An 18,180-nucleotide genomic window follows, 5' to 3' on the forward strand; every position below is an offset into this window, starting at 1 on the left:
CCAAGATATGTTTTGCTGCTCCAAGATCCTTCATATCAAACATCCTAGAGAGCTGAGCCTTTAACTTGTTGATCTCTTCCATGCTTTTGCTTGCAATAAGAATATTGTCAACATACAAAACTAAGATAATGAATATGCCACTAAAACTCTTGAAGTATACACAATGATCATACTCACTTCTAATAAAGTTCTGTCTCATCATGAAGGAGTCAAACTTCTTGAACCATTGCCTGGGAGACTGCCTCAGGCCATACAATGATTTTCTGAGCTTGCAAACTAATCTTCTGCTGCAACGTTGTACAAATTTACCTTCTGGTTGTTCCATATATATCTCTTCATCCAAATCACCATGTAGTAAAGTTGTTTTAACATCTAACTGTTCTAACTCAAGGTTAAGTAATGCGGTTAGTGCCAACACAGTATGAATAGAAACAAGTTTTACAACTGGTGAAAAAATCTCATGAAAGTCAATACCTTCAACCTGAGAATACCCTTTTGCTACCAGCCTCTCCTTATACCTTTCGATACTTCCATCAATTTTCCGTTTCAATTTAAAGACCCATTTACATCCAACAACACTTCTCCCTTCAGGAAGTTCAACAAGATCCCAGGTATTGTTCTTGGCTAAGGAATCCATTTCTTCTTCCATAACTGTTTTCCGTTTTTTGCTATTCGTATCCTTCAATACTTCATGATAAAAGAAGGTTCCCCATCTTTAGTAATCAATGCAAAAGATGAAGTGAAATCTTCATACCTTTTGGGAGTTTTTCTTTCCCTTGTAGACCTTCTTAGAGTGACTGGTTGCTGAACTGGTTCTAAAACTTCAACAGTTTCCTTTGCATCTTCTTCAACTTTTCCTCCAAAAATTTCTCCATCCTTTCGACTTTCGGAAAAAGGTCTAGCCTCCAACTGAATTTGCTGATTTGAAGATACCTATTCCTGTTCAATTCTTTCAACATCTTATTTTAAAAGAGAAGATTCATCAAATGTTACATCTCTACTAATGACTATCTTCTGTGAAGTAAGATCCCACAACCTGTATCCTTTCACCACATAGTCATGCCCAACAAAGACATAAAATTTCGATTTTGGATCTAATTTTGAACGCTGATTTTTTAGAATAAGAGCATAGGCATCACAACCAAATATCTTTAAATGTGAATAATCACAAGACTGACCTGACCAAAATTCTTCAGGAATTTTACAATTAATTGCTATTGAAGGTGATCAGTTAACTAAATAACAAGTAGTGGACACTACTTCTACCCACAACTCCTTTTGCAGGTTAGCATTGCTGATAATGCTTCTGGCTCTTTCCATAAGATTCTAATTCATACGTTCAACAACACCATTTTGTTGAGGATTATAAACAACAGTTTTAAGTCTAACAATTCCTTCATCCTTACAATATTGTTCAAATTCTAGAGAAGTAAATTCACCACCATTGTCAGTTCTCAAACATTTAATTGATTTTCCTGTTCTTTTTTATACCATTGCTTTAAATTGTTTAAAGACATTGAATACATCAGCATTCTTTTTTAACATAAACACCCAAACTTTCCAGGAGAAATCATCAATAAATGTTAAGGAATATAAAGCACCTCCATATGATACAACATGAGATGGTCCCCACAGATCAGAATGAATATAGTCTAATTTTTTTTTACTATTATGACTTCTAGTTTTAAACCTCCGTTTACACTGTTTTCCATATACACATTGTTTACATAAATCCAACTTCAAGGATTTCAAATCAGGGAGTAATTTATGGTTCATCAATACCTGAAGACCTTTCTCGCTCATGTGACCCAATCGCCGATGCCATAGGCGAGTACCTTCTTCTTCTTTCTCTGACACAATCACTATTTCACTGACCTGAGTACTTCCTTTGAGTCTGTAAAGATTTTCGACCTTTTCTGGCTTCATAACAACTAGGGCACCTTTTGAGACTTTCAACACTCTATTTTGACATGTAAAATTATAACCATCCGAGTCCAACACTCCTAAAGAAATCAAAATTTTCTTCAATTTAGGTACATGTCTAACATTAGTTAATGTTCTATTAAAAAAAAAAAAAACGCGATGAGAGCTGCTGAGGATGCCCGCGCGTAGCCCTAGCTGTTGCAGCACTTAGAATCACAACCCTTGTTGCTCCTCAGCGGCCTCTTGCTGCTGAGGCCCGACTCCAGACCACGGAAGGAGAGATCGTAAGTCAACACCTCCTGCTGCAAGCACGCAACCATCTGTAGCTGCCCTCAATGGCCTACTGCTGCTGAGGTTTGAGCAATATGGATCCATTAGAGAACGAAGATCATCAACATGAATCAGAAGTAACAACCAAAGCCTTCTCCTCCCTCATTTCTGCAATGGGTCCGACAAAGAACCGACCAACAATCTCAAAGTTTGTTAAAAGAATGGAAGAAATACCAGAGATATCACTCCCTCCTGCTCTCCCACGAAAAGCAGCACTCTCCCTGGCAGAACGAGGATTAGTAGGGCAGTTTACTGGGTTGTGGCCATCACCCAAGACTGTCCAAAAATGGGTAGAAAGAAACTGGTCGGCTTCAATAAATGGAAAAATTTCGATCAGGTTCTGCGGTAGAGGGTATTACACCTTTCATTTCGAGACCAAGGAGGACCGAGACTTGATATTCAGGAATGGGCCATATTTTATGGATACAAGGGGGCTGTATCTGAACAGATGGACACTGGACTTTGATCCAGAAATGGATGTCCCAAGCGTTGTACCTATATGGGTTAGATTGCCGCATCTTCCTCTCCACTGCTGGGGAGACGAATCAGTTAAAGCCATAGGAAACGCAGTGGGGAAATACATCGACAGATGCGAGCCAAAGGAAAATATGCATGCATGCGCCCGAATATGTGTTGAAGTGGATCTAGGGAGAGGACTCCCAGAAGCTATCAAAATCAAAGTGGACCAGTGGATGCACATACAACAGCTGGATTACGAACAAATTCCCTTCAAATGCAAGGTATGTCATGAATATGGTCATTTCGCAAATAGATGTACAAAAAGAAAAGAAAATGAAAGTGAAAAAATGGAGGAACTGGAAATAAATGGGAGTAGGTCAAACGAAAAAAAACAGTTAACAAACAACCAATCCAACCTCCTTCGTAGCCCATAGCATCCATTGAAGCTCAACCCTTCTTGCCAATGCAGACCTCGCCACTGCAAATCCATTTGATCCATTGGATCCTTCTGCCCCCTCATCCCCTGGACCTAAATCTAGATCTAGATCTAGATCTAGAACCCCTCACTCTCCCAACCCTTCTCAATCTCCTCACTCCCCCAGAATCTCAAACTCCCACCACTCTCTGCCTCCCTCAGTAGATAGAATCTTAACTAGAAAGCAAGCAAAGGAAGCATTCCCAAACACTGAAAACCAAAAAAAAGTGGGAAGAAAGACAAACAAAGAACTAAGGGATGAAGCAACAGCAAAAGAAATGGCTCTAGGAACGCAACAACCTATGGATACTTTCCTAGGGAAAAGCACAGGGAACAATGAGAAAAGCCATCAAAAGGGGAAGGGAACTATGTACCACCCAACAGGTAAATAATGATAATAGTCTCCTGGAATTGCAGAGGAATGGGGACATCTTTTAAAGAAAATGCAGCAAGAGACATATTAGCAAATGAAAACCCAGATATTTTAATGATCCAGGAGACAAAAGCAAGCAATCAAGACACTGAAAATCTTAAAAAAAAATTTAGAAACTATGAAGGGGAAGCTATCCAGGCAACAGGAGCTTCAGGGGGTATATGCACAATATGGAAAAAAGGAATATGGGAATTAATTCAAAAGAAAACATATCAGCATTGGATAATAACGGACCTCAGGCAAATCAACACAAAAGAGAGATACAGGGTCATAAATATATATGCCCCCAACCACTATAAGGATAAAGAATAGTAAGTGTTAAAAGAAACACAAGTTGGGAAAGTGATTTTAGGAGGAGACTTAAATCTGGTAAGAAGTATAGAGGAAAAATTTGGAGGAATTTATCAAGTGGATCCCTCCAGGAATTCTTTAGAAGAAATAATGGAGCAGTACATCCTTTTGGACATTCCCCCAAATAATGGGAAATACACCTGGAACAATAAAAGAGTGGGTAAAAGCAATATCAAAGAAAGGTTGGATAGAATCTTAATCCAAGAAAGTATAGCAACAGGTTATAGCTCTATCAAATCAAAAATCATTCACACCACTACATCGGATCATAAACCAGTAGTAATAATATTGGGCAAAATGGAAAACCAAGGCCCCCTCCCCTTTAGATACAGCTCAACCTAGGACAGTAACACAGAAATCAGCGAGTTAGTAAAAAAAGTATGGGAACCAAGAATATCAGGCTCACCTCATTACATTTGGGAGACAAAATTAAAAAATGTAAGAGCCAAGTTAAAGGAATGGGCAAGATTAAATGAAATAAAAAAAGAAAAGAAAAGAAAAAAGAGCTACAACAGAAAATGGACAGCATGCAAGCGGAGAAAGAGGGCAAAGAAGAAAGCAAGCAGGATTACTTAAAAGAGAAAGAAATCTTTTGGGAAATATACAGGGAAAATAGGAAAGAAGAAGAAGAGGCCAGACTGAAATCCAGAAGCCTATGGCTCAAGGCAGGAGACAAGAACACTTCTTTTTTCCATAACACTATGAAAATCAGAAGAGCAAGAAACCAAATAGAAAAGATCCAAGTGGAAAATCAAGAAGTTAAAGGAGCAGAAGAAATAAAAAAAGTAGCTTACAAGCACTTCAAAAATCTACTTGCAGCCATAGAAGAAACTACTGAGTATGAAGAAATTTTTCAGCACACAAAAAAGAAAATAAAAAAGAACAAAACGCAGATATGTGCAAAGATCCCACAGAGGAAGAGATAGTGGAGGCCATATGGAGCCTGCACCCGGATAAAGCACCAGGGCCAGATGGTTTCACCATAGCTTTCTTTAGAAATCACTAGTATACAATCAGAAAGGACTTCATAAGAATGGTGAAGAATGTTTTAAAAAAAAATATGGGAGGCCACACAAAATCCTCCTATCTGGCCCTTGTCCCAAAAGAGTCAAATCCCACCACCTTCAATAGGTTCAGGCCTATTTCTCTCTGTAATTCCTCTTATAAGATAATAACAAAAATAGTGGCAAATAGAATTAAGAAAGTGCTGCCCCTAATCATATCAGAAAACCAAGGAGGGTTTGTTCCAAACAGACAAATCATTGACAATGTCATAATTGTTCAGGAAGCTGTCCACTCCAGTATTCAAAAGCAAGAAAAAGGTATGATAATCAAATTAGACATGGCAAATGCCTTTGATAGAGTCAGCCACCCATATCTAATGGTTGTCCTCCAGAAACTTGGCTTCTCTAAAGAAATAACAGGAGTGATACAGGAATGCATCTCCACCCCATGGATAGCCCCACTCATAAATGGAAGACCCAGTGATTTCTTCCAAAGCACTAGAGGTCTTAGGCAAGGCTGCCCTCTCTCCCCTTTTCTTTACATAATAATGGCAGAGACCTTAAGCAGAGCATTGGAAGCCCAGAGGAAAGAAAGAACTATAACAGGGCTGAGAATAGCAAAAGGAATAAAAACCATAAACCATTCCTTGTTTGCGGATGATACTCTGTTGCTGGGAGGAGCATCAACAATAATAGCCAGAAGATTAAAAAAAACTCTTGATGAATTTCTACAGGTGTTAGGTGGGCTATTAAACAACACAAAATGCAGGATCTATGGGTGGAATATTCCACCTAGAACCATGCAAAGGATCTCCCAAATCATGGAAATCCTAGCACAAGAAAAATGGAACCATTTCTTCTACTTGGGACTTCCAATCTCAAAAGAGAGCACAAAAGCAGAAATATGGACAAAATAGATTGAAAAAAAGCAAACTAAGATAAATAATTAGGGAATGATGTGGCTAAACATGGCTGGAAGGGTGATATTAACAAAAGCTATCCTTGCTGCATTGCCGATTTATCAATACGCTATAATCATGGCACCAGCAAGCGCCCACAAACAGATGGAATTAATCTTAAGAAGCTTTCTATGGCAAGGTGGGAAGCAAGAAAATAAAAATTTCAGTTTGGTCAGGTGGGAACAAGTAGTGCTCCCTTATGAAAAAGGAGGACTATCCATCCGACTGCCTGGGCTCATGAATGTAGCTCTTGGAATGAAAATAGTGTGGAGACTCATTACAGGTAAAGAGAGCTGGTGGAAAAAAATCCTCATTAACAAATACATGGATGGATCCAAGGAAAAATTGCTGAAGGGAAACATCCCAATCAGACAAAGTACCCAAGTATGGAAGCTAGTCAAAAAAGTAATCCCATTAATGAGTAGCCACATCTCAAAAATTCCAGGTAATGGAAAAACAATATCGATTTGGGAGGACAAGATCATGGGAAAAGACCAAATACAGAATTATCCGGAAGTTGAAGGTATTCAAGAATGGTTGAAAGGAAAAGGATTCAACACTCTACATTCAATCTCGTTGTGGAATCAAAAGGAATGGCAGGAGTGGAAAATCCCAGCCATACCAGCAATCCTGGAAGGACAATGGACCAAAATCAGGCAGCATTTAAAAGGGGCAGCTCCAATCCACTATGACGAGGAAGAAAACTATCTTTGGGATTCAAGAAATGGGCAATACACAGTCAAATCTGGATATAAAATCCTTCAAGATCAGATTGACCAATAGGAATGGGACTCCTGGAAAATAGCTTGGAAATCCGAAAGTTTGCCAAAGATAAAAATCTTCATATGGACTCTTTTGAAAGGGCATATTTTGACTAGTGAAAATTAAAAAAAAAGGGGCTTCCAAGGGCCATGACGATGTCCTTTATGTTAGAAGGCGGAAGAAAACATTCAACACTTATTCCAAGAGTGCAAATTCTCAAGAGAGTGTTGGGAGTAGCTTATGAAGCCACTGGAAATGAACATAAACTTTGAAAAACCATTGTCAGAATTTCTCAAAACACTTGAGAAAGCATACCCTTATGCAACAAAGAAGAAAGCCATAATTATAAGAATATGGAAATGTATCCCAACAGTGCTATGTTGGAAAATTTGGCTGACACGAAATAAGTGCATTTTCAAAAACCAAAATCCAAGAATTGGGAAAACACTATCAAAAACCTGGGGATTGACTTCCAACATTCTCAATGAAAAAGGAACTGCACCAACAGACTACAGTATTCTCCAACAAGAAGAAAGGGACTGGCTTAGCAAAGCCATAATAGACAACAATGGCCAAAAAGGACAGAGAAAAGAAAACTCAAAAAAAAATTGGAAATTAAGAATGACTGAAGAGGAACTTGAAAGCTGGAAAAAACTTCAGAACAGACATTGTATGCATTTTGATGGAGCCTCAAAGAATAATCTGGGAAAGGCAGGAGCTGGTGGAATAATTCATGATCCAAAAGGGAAAAAAATAGTCACCTATGAATGGGGACTGGGACAAATGTCAAATAATAAGGCGGAAGCATACAGTTTGCTGATGGGGACAAGAATGATTAAAAAAAGAGAAATCCAAAATCCAATAATTATAGGAGACTCAGCCATCATAGTCGAGGCAATGGTTCGAAACAAGAACCCAAGCAATGAGTTTATGAGTAGAATCATCAAAAGAATCAGAAGGAATTTAGCAGGCTCTGGCAATGTAACCTTCAAACATGTTTTGAGGATACATAATCAGCAGGCGGACCATCATGCAAATCAAGCTGTGGAACCCAAGCAATGAGTTTATGAGTAGAACCATCAAAAGAATCAGAAGGAATTTAGCAGGCTCTGGCAATGTAACCTTCAAACATGTTTTGAGGATACATAATCAGCAGGCGGACCATCATGCAAATCAAGCTGTGGAAAAAGAGGAAGGAATAGTTAGAGAGAATCAAGATGAATACTACCACATTGTGCCATAACTATCAACTAAAAATGACAAGCCCAAAGTTCTGGAAAATCAAGGGACAAAGCAGGCGGAATAAAGGAAAAAATCAAAATTTGGAAAGCACAGCATATCAAAGGAACCATAGCCAATGCGAAAATAAAAAAAACATGGGTAGTGAATGGAAAAATCATGATAACAAGGATTCTCACATGAATGATGTCAAAGAAGGAAACCCTGATCACAAGACTTATGAGATAAAAATCAGATGCACTGGGAAAAATCGTGGCAGAAAATCCAGGAAGGACGATCGCACTCAAGTGGCAGCCTCCAATTGCAGGTTCATGGAAGATAGAATGGGCTATAAGAGAAATGGTAAGTTAACATCCAGTAAGCATGACTGTGTCCACAGAGAGTCTATTGTCAAGCACAGATATAGTTCGCTCGATTTCAGTCCTCTCCTGTTTCTTAAAGCCATAGATTTCAACTCTCAGAACCCTGTGTACTCCAGTGCCCAACTTTTTGTCTTACCTTAGCACGCCTAACATCCCCTCATCACAGTAAATCTAGATTGCTTCACTGATATCTGTTTCTTATCCACTCCTCCATTTTTGCAAATCCTCTCACAGTCTCATAGTCATCTTGGTCGCACCGCTTGCCTTCAGCCCCTTGCCTCTCTCCAATTTGTCACCATTCGAAGCAAGACTTCTACTGTCGTTTTCTAGCATTGTTTCATTCGCAGGTCCACACCTAAGCCCAAAGTCACTCAAGACGCTGCTAATACTCAAAAAAGCCAGGACATCACTCAACAAGGTAGGGCTGCACAGGCTCAAAGGCTAGCAATTAACAGTAGAAGGAAAGCTATCGTAGATAAAACAAGAATCAGGGAGATTAGCAAAGCAAGAGGAAGGAGCAATAAAATGGAGCTCAACCCCATTGAAAAGGCAGCTAGGAACGACTCATGCCCAGCATGCAAGGGAAACAAGATCATGATACACTGGCTGCAACAGTCATTAAAGGACCTCCGAAGTGAAATGCGGATGGAATACAGTTTTCAGAAGCGAAATATGGCAGTTCAAAAAGAAGATATTATGGCCTTGAAATCTAAGTGCAAGCACCTAGAGGAAGCAATGGACTACTACAAAAGCAAAGCCACGAGCAGTGAAGGGGAGAACTCGGTCAACAACAACAACATGCATCAAGCAGCCCAGGACTACTCAGTTTATAAACCATAAATCTCAGTGAATACATGTTATGTAAATTTGTTTTCTTAGTTGGTCAATATGTCAGGCAATACCCTAGAATAGCTAAAAAAACCTCTGAAGTTTTGATACTAAGCACATGAGAAAGGTCTGCGTGCCTATCTTACTGCTTAGTCTATTATATCAGAATAGCGGAATGTAAAAGGAGCTTGCTCCAAGACTTTTTTTGGTAATATATCATCTAACCGAACTTGTTAAAAAAAAAGAAAAAAGAAAAAGAAAACATTAGTTAATGTTCTAACTGTGTTATCATACATTTTAATCCTGATATTTCCCATCCCAATAGTCTGACATGATACATTATTACCCATAAACATAGAACTACCATTTACAACTTCATATGAAGTAAACCAATTTCTGTGCGGACTCATGTGATGAGAAGCACTAGAGTCTAACAACCAATTTTCAAAATTCTGAGAGACATTACATACAAGTAAAATTTCATCTACCATACATAATTCTTCAGCAGATAAAACTTCATCTATCATACCTGAATCAACTTGATTTTCTTCCTTCTTTGGGTTTTTAGACTCTTTCCATTTCCAACAGTCTTTCTTGAGGTGTCCAATTTTATTGCAGTACCAACATTTCGCCTTACACTTCTTGCCCTTTGATTTTGATCTGGAAGAACCCCTTGTTTTCTCCCCTCTTTCTTTTGACTGTCCTCTGGCTACCATGGCTTCTGATGTAGAGGTTTCAACATTGGACTTCTTCCTTCTTTAGCTAACAGAGCTCCCACAACTGAATCAAATTCCAAGGACTTAGTTGTGCTCAAAATGATAGAGGTAATGAAGTGGTCCCATGACTTAGGCAGGGAACACAACAAGGTGATAAGTTTGTCTTCTTCCTGAAATTTAACTTCCATATCCGATAATTGGCAAATAAGTGTAATAAAATTTTTTATATGTTCTACAATTTTTGTACCCTCCTTCATCCGAAGACTGTACAATTGTCTTTTTAGATAAATTCTGTTGGTTAACGATTTGGTCATATATAATGTTTCCAGTTTCCCCCACAAACCTGCTGCTGAAGTTTCTTCAACTATATTGAAGAGAAATTCATCGCTAGGCATAACCGCTGTTACTGAGAGCTCGGGCATCCAAGTCCTCCCAGTTCGAATATGTCATGCTAGCAGGTTTCTTCTTCACCCCGTCTAATGCTTTGTGCAACCCTTGTTGCACAAGAAAATCCCTAACTTTTAGTTTCCATAAAGAAAAGTTGTTCTTGTCGGTGAATTTCTCCACCTCGAACTTTGCATTCGTCATTTTAGCCATTTCTTTCTATAACGTTAATAAAAATTTGCTTCTAAATTTTGCTTCTAGGGTTTATTTCTGAATTTGATTTTCTCCACAATCTGCTTTCAACTAGGGTTTCTTTCTGATTTTTATTTTCTAAACAAAATCTGATTATGTTGCCCCTTTAAAAAAAAAAAGAATCTCTGATTTTAATTTCCAGAATTCCTTTTCAAGTTTCCTCCACAGATTCTTTTAAAAAGAATTCAAAAAATACTTCAAACCCTATTCCCCTAGTCTTTTCATAAATTTACCAGTGCTCAAACATAATTCAAATTTTTGCAAAAAATAAATGAATACTCAGACTCTTTTTGCTGATCGAAGTTTCTTCTGTGAACTTCGATTCTCAACAATCTGCTTTCTGTCTCACGCAGGCAGGGTCGATGCCTGCAAGTGGCGGTACTGGTTCTACTGACTTACTTTTCCTTCCGGCGGCAAACATTTATCTCTTCAGCAATCGACAGACGAATTCTCTTCCCTCTAGCGACACTCAACTTCCTCACTGGCAGCAACAACAACTCTTCATCTCTCGATGGCTGCATTGGCAGAGTCTCTATGCAGAAACCCTTCGATCCCTTTGAATTCCCTTTATTAAACCGACGTTCCCTTCACAACGAAGACAGGGGATTTCTCTTTGTAATAACATCGACAATGGTTCACAGTGCATTTCCCTCAAACTGTGGCTCAAACAATGGACAGCAGGCGACGGTACCGTTTTTCTTCACACGGGCTGGCGGCATTCGCTTCACAGGGTAGACAGATGGACTTACCTAGCATGACTCTTTCGAACAATGCTATGCCTTTTTTCTTTTTGTCTACAACAACAAATTTAAAACAACTGTCTTGCTACTCTGCGGCCTCAAACACTGCTCTTTGACGACAGTAACATCTCTCTTCAACATATATGTCTCACGGCTCCAATACCATTTGTTGGTCTGACCAGTTTATCAAACAAGAAAAAAATGAAAGAAAAACTAAAACACACACAATGTTTACACAAATAGTTTTACGTGGTAAAACCTTGACAATGTGTCAAGGAAACCTCCACGAGGCAAGGAAAAAGTAACTGGCAGTAAATAATAAAAAATTTACTCAAAATTACATTTGTGGTAAAATTTCAACATTATATGCTAAATTTAACACTCCACTCAAAAGTGATTATAATAAAAAAGTTCATTATCCAAAGCACCATAATGATATGAAACACCCACCATTAGTATGAAGTCCTCTAGAGATTTTTGGGCACACAATCTTTTACGCACAACTCAATAGCAATGATATCAAGCTTCCATGTAGTTCTTCCACACTCCTATTGTTGACTAATAGTAGGTCCTTTAAAGCTAGTCTTATTCAACAATCTTCCCTCGGAGTAGGTAGCTGAATGAGCAGACATAAATGGTCTATAGAGGGTTTGACAAAAATGGTCTACATTGGGGGTCTCCTTTAATTTATCAGCAAGTGCTGATTGCATCATCCCCACTCTCTAGAATTCCCTCATTTGGCATGCACTTTGTGCTTTGATATGCAACAACAACGTTAATATCATTTAAGGCTTTTGTGTGCAGGCAAAGATGTCCTTCTTCTAGAATAACTCTGCATTCCTTGGTCTTCTTGCTTCAACAATCTTAGTGCCACACTGTCTAGCTTCCAAACGCAGAGTTTGAGGGGTATTTTCACAAAACTCCTCTGCAACAAGCTTCATTAAATCATTGGTACCACGTTAGCTCAAGCTATATTGCTTTTCTTTCAGATCTGTGAGAAAATATGATGTCCTTGTGGATGATACGTTGTTGTATGAAACAAATGCCAAAGATTTTGAAGAAGCAATGAAGTCTAGGAAATTATTTAGATATTAGAATGGGAATCTGAATGAGGTGAAACACGCTTTCACACAGAACACAAGTCCCTCCACACACAATTCTTTAGCACCTTTAATACATAGGTTTCAACACCCACAGGTTGCACACTTGCTGTAAATCCTTTCTTTACTCAGATATGGGGCCCTTAGCTTTTGCGCAACTCCACACTTCTTCAGATAGGCGTTGGCTCAACTCCACACTTCTTCACATAGGCGTTGGCTCTTCCTCATGCTTGCAAAATAGTATCAACACCACATGCAGTCTCTACACAACTCTTTGTTGCACTCTCTTCTTTGCAAGGTATACACAACTCTTCCACGATGCTATACACAATCTTCCACATGATAACATCCACAGGGTTTAGTGTCTTCCATGTTGAGATCCACACTATCCAACGATCATCCACGTTGGATATTGTGTATGCTATACAAATCTGTCCAAACAAACACGCTATTTCCACAAGATTGGATTCGACTTACAATATCCACGACTTACAACGCATGCATTTTGACTTATAACACATGCATAGGTTTGCAACACTTAGAACCAACATAAAGATCTATGAATGCAACAATTCATACATTAGTTAATGTTTTCCCATGGAAGGATACCATAGAATGATCAGGCGCCAAAGGACTATGGTGGCTCTCATACCAATTGAAGATAATAAATGAAAACAAAATAATATGAGAGAGACAAGAAATTTTGGCGGAAAAGGCTTTTAAACCTGATTGTATGTTCACAAATAATAATGATACATAATTCTCTCACACATGAGTCCTCGTATCATAGAATTGAGGTTCTCATAACAAATTACCAATTTAGCTAATTGGTTGAACCTTCTCCATAATTTTCTCCACAATATCTCCATGAATATATCCACAAATATCTTAGCTATTTTTGTGTGATATCCATCCTTAATTTCTCTCATTATCCTCATATTTGGTCATACGTATATTTCTAGACTATATCTACTTTCATGATTAATAATTTCGTTATTTTGTGAATACTTGGACTTATTGATTGCTTATGTGAGTATGAGGCTAACATAGCAGGGTGTTTTATATGAATTTTGTGAGCCATTGAATCACTATGTGGGAAATTCGAATAGTTTCTAAATGGTGTTCTTTAGAGTTTTCACAAAATTTGGTGACAATTACAGACATAGGAGTTTTAAATTTTTTCATTCTCTATATAATATACTTTGTTAAACAAATGTTTTAAGTGCATTTGCATAGCTCAAACATTGATATAAGATAAACTTGATTATACAAGGATATTTTTATTGATTTTATATATATTTACAAGTCTACACAATTTAACAATAGCAATGGCAATGAGATATGAACCATCAAGTTGAAATCACTCATTTTCACCTAGAATGCCAATAAATTCTTCAAAAGGCAAGGTGGGTTGAAGTTTTCTGTAAATTTGAAGGACACAACATGGATGTGACAAGAGCATTTGCCCAATTTTTTAATGGTAATGGTGCCCAAATTGGTAATGCAACTATTCATATTTTTAAGCATATATTGTTTTAAATCATTGGTTTACCTCAGTTGAGCAAAAGATGGTTGAAGAACAAACCCATAGAGGAGAAATCTTGGACTACATTTCTCAATAGATCTAGACAAAAGCTAAACAAGGCCATTAAAGTCTCAATAATTTGGTTTAATAATCCATGGAAATATGTGGTATTTCTCATTTAGAAGTACATAACCTATGAGGGGAAAAATAGTGTGATGCTCTTATACCGCATATGCTTGTTGTTTCTTATAAAAAATAAAATGTTTTCAATATGCTTTACTATTTGTTGAGTAGCCTCACAAGGATGGCTAAGGCCATCCAAAGAAAACCAAGATATGAAGCCCGAAGTCTTTACCACCATGGACATATTAAAATGATTGCCCAGTATGAGTTAAAAAATAATGAAATCACTTGGGAACAATTTCTCATTTATTGTAGGGATAAATGAAGAAAATATTTGCAAGCAAATATGAAGAAAACATTGTACAAAGAAAATTTAGGAGGTCAATTTCCAGGGGTTCAACATTGATGGAAGAAGAAAAGACTACAAAACATCCAATTATATATCAAATAAGGGTCATTAGAAAAATGACCAAAGAGCTCAAAAGGAAATATAAACAAGCGAATCAACAAGAAGAGCAAATATCTGTAAAAATTACTAAGAGGCCAAGAACTAAATTTTCTACTCCTACAGACTCAACATTGGAAATTGATAAGGATCAACATATTTTATATGATGATATTGAAGCTTTAGAGGCCGAAGAGGGAGAACCTTCCACATTTGCAGCAACAAAAGAATAAAACTTTACATTTGTAGAAGAAGAAAAGGAATCATCACAATTTGAAGAGAGAGATTTTACCAACGCTCAGCAAGACATTACTCAAGATTAAAAATTAAAATATCCTATGTCCTTTTCAAAGATAGATGTGAATAATAAGAAGAGGAAAATCAGAAGGTTGAAAGAGAGGTTGAGGAGATAAAAGTGTTAGAAAGGTACATCAAAATTCAGAATGAAATGCTTACCAAGAAAATAATACACATTATTGAAGAAAGTGAATGAGTAGAGGAGGAGAATGAGAGGCTACAAAAGGAAAACAATCTCATATCAAAATAGGGTAATCAATGGTATAAGCAAAGAAAATCACTAAAGGCTAAAATTTAAAGTTTAATGATGAAAGTACTTGTGCAAATACCAACGCAACCAATACAAAGTGGATCTATATCTAATTTAAATTTCCTCTTAAGAGCAAAAGGGGCCTTGTAAAGAGGAGATATATACAATTTTGATTGCAAGAGGACATGCAACACCTTCTCCCCAAGGTAGATGTTGGTCCTTAGTTTCGCACCAAAAATCCACCTTAATAAACATCATTTGGGCCATTTTTACTTATTTGCCTTCAATTTTCCTTCACTAGGCTTACGTGTTGTCTTATAAATCCAAATAAAACCATAAGAAGGTATTTAAAACAATTTATTTTTATTTTTATTATTTGACAATTTTTAAGTGTTGAAAAGTTGTTTTCCCAGTTTTCAGAAGAAGTAATTCGGTCGGGTAATTGCTCATTCATTAAGATATTTTCAGGTAGTTTGGAGAAAATCGAAAACATGGGTTTTGTTCCCAACATTCACGAGATCGATAAATTCCTCTTGGATCCATGAAAATCCAAACACAGATTCTTGACTAATGCTACCACTCAGAGGAAAATCACATTGTTATATCAAGAAAATTTGCTCCTATTTTAATAGTAAGTAATTTGACGTGATTTTGGTTATGACAAAGATCAAACCTGATGGATATGGATGTTAATTTTTTCATTTAGTTAGCTTATGGAGGATTATGAACATAGTTTCATTTTTTGCTTTGTATAAATACTCATAAAAGTGAAGACTTGAGGATTAAGTTCTTTTAATTAACTTTGATATTTGTATTTTTCATTTTACATACAATGGCTCTGAGGTTCTACAATCCATAATTTGCTTAGTGTGTGAAAGTCAAAGCTTGGAGCCCCCCAATGTCTTGGTATGTGCAACTTTTCCTTCTAGTGTACATATTCTAGTTTTTTTTGCATCATGTTGTTGGTAAATATCTCTTTATTTTCTTATTATACATATGTAAATTAGCTTTTGTTTATGTGAAACAAGCCATTTCATTTGATCTAATATAGAATTCGTTTTTAAGAAAAGTGTAAATCTTTCTTTTTGAGTGACGAGGAGAATAAAAACACTACAACCTGATTTTCCACCCATTGAGACCCCAATGTATGACTGATTAGTTAGCTAGGCTTGAGTCCATTTCTTTCTTTTGATTTGATCTAGAATAACTTTTCAATTCAATTCATGAGTGAATAGAATTTATTTCCCAATCAATAATCTCCAAAAGCGAAGAGAGTACTACTGCGTGTGCCTCTTTAGGCATGCAAACCCACAACCTGAATTTCTACCTATGCAAGCTTTGGTAGCCTAGATTGGAAATGATTAGTTCTATTTTGTCTTGAAATTTACATTGGTAGTCCAAAAGCTTATTTTTTATTGAAATAGTTCAAGTGGAGTTGGTCTTGATATCAATAATTTTTATTGTTTCCATTGCAGTGCTTTGATGTACTTATACCTTCTTTAATCATAGAGGTTAAGTTTGAATTCCATTCTTATGCAAAGCTTGAGTTTCATTCTTGGATGTTTAACTTGCATTTTATTCTTATATGTTAAGCTTGGATTTCATTCTTAAGCTTGATTCACTTTTTAGTTCAAGTTTGAATTTCATTCAAAGTTTGTTTAATTATATTTTATATGATCTTAGATTGAATCTCATTTTTAACTTGAGCCTTTAATTAACATGATTTATTAATCCTCTAAAATCACATAGTTCATTTGAAATTCATTCTTAGTTAACGTTAATATTTATTAAAGTGACACATTAGGAAACTAAGCTAATTCTTTTACATATAGTGAGTGTGCTTCATCAATTTACGAATCTCAAATTCATATGATAAATGTCTTTGTAACACTCCCTCCCACCCCCTTGTCCTATGTCAGTTGTGGGAGGTGTTACCCATATTCTTTGAACTAATCTCCAAGGTTTGTTATGAAGATGGGGTTACAACAATCCCTTTTTCTCAAAGCCTTCAAATCTTAAAAAAAAAAAAAATGCCACCATTGCATTCAATTCGTTGAGATCTTTCCAATGTTATAAATTTCACCTCAATCTGGCTCCTAGATTGAAAGTTATGCCCATCAAAAGATTGGCCTATTAAATTAGGCCATGTCATCAATAAATTTCCATGTGGCACCCACATGGTCCCTGTCTAGTCCCCGTGGAATTGCCACGTCAACACAACACAGGGTCCGCTGAGTCCACACTCCATGGCAGATTGGGTTACTTCGTAATTATATCTGGTCTGCATACATCCATGCCTTTTAGCTTTGTGACAACCCTTTCCAACCCCATAGACTTGGATTTGCGAATCCAAATGAGTATGAGGTTAATCTGGTGTAGAGCCCACCATATACCACATGGCATCCATATGGTCCCTGTTGGCCATTGTGGCACTGACACATGTTAATTTGGTAGCTTAGGGACAAATTCCCTCCTTTGGAAAATCTTCCTCATCAAGAAAGACCTGGTACTATCCTTTTGCAGAATTTAATTTGGTTAAGGAAAAAATTATTATTAAGGAGGAAACCCACATGTGCACAAAAGTACAGGTCGAATTTAAGAGAAATTAGACACCCTTGGAAGCATATAAATACAAGACAATTTAACCTCATTTAGACATCATCATCAATCATATTCTTCTCTCTCTTCTTTGGATTGGTTTGTACAAGTCCAAAATTACAAGGTTTGAGCTCACACTTGTGAAAAGAAGATGTTATTTTGGAGTCGTAGGGTTGGTTCGTGGAAATATCAGTTGTAGCCACTCGCATGATAGGGTATTATGGGTGGTTGGAGAGTTTTAGCCACACTCACTGTCATTGCGTCCATGTGGCTGTGATCTTGACCTAAATTTTGTTGACCATATCACAAACTTCAAAGATTTTGACTTTGATCATATTTGTCTACAGGGCTCATCTATTGGATATTTTTTGGTTGACATTGGGATTGAATTTGATTCTTAGTGAAATGGAATATTGTACTCTCTTTGCTGAGCATTTTAAGACAATTTAATAAGAATAATAATTTGAAAGGGTTTTCCTTGGTCTTGGACCAAATCCTCGTGTCTCTTATTGCTCTTAATTTCCTTATACTATCTATTTAATTTATTATTCTAGCTACAATTGTTATTGATCATTGGAAGATTAAATTGTGTTGAAAGATTTCTAATTAAAGAAAAGCATTCAGA

At 36.9% G+C, this 18,180-nt stretch overlaps 1 protein-coding gene across 1 annotated transcript; it reads left to right on the plus strand.

Annotated features, from left to right (window-relative positions):
• The first annotated feature begins 7,317 nt into the window (after nucleotides 1-7,317).
• LOC149219728 (uncharacterized) lies at nucleotides 7,318-7,758 on the plus strand. Its single transcript, XM_089386897.1, has one exon. It carries the CDS (start codon nucleotides 7,318-7,320, stop codon nucleotides 7,756-7,758), a length of 441 nt encoding a protein of 146 aa, XP_089243023.1.
• The last annotated feature ends 10,422 nt before the right edge of the window (nucleotides 7,759-18,180 follow it).

This window comes from Pinus tabuliformis, chromosome Q (genome assembly GCF_031772625.1).
Source record: "Pinus tabuliformis cultivar Carrire ecotype Pingquan chromosome Q, CPIR1, whole genome shotgun sequence".
Classification (NCBI taxonomy): domain Eukaryota; kingdom Viridiplantae; phylum Streptophyta; class Pinopsida; order Pinales; family Pinaceae; genus Pinus; species Pinus tabuliformis.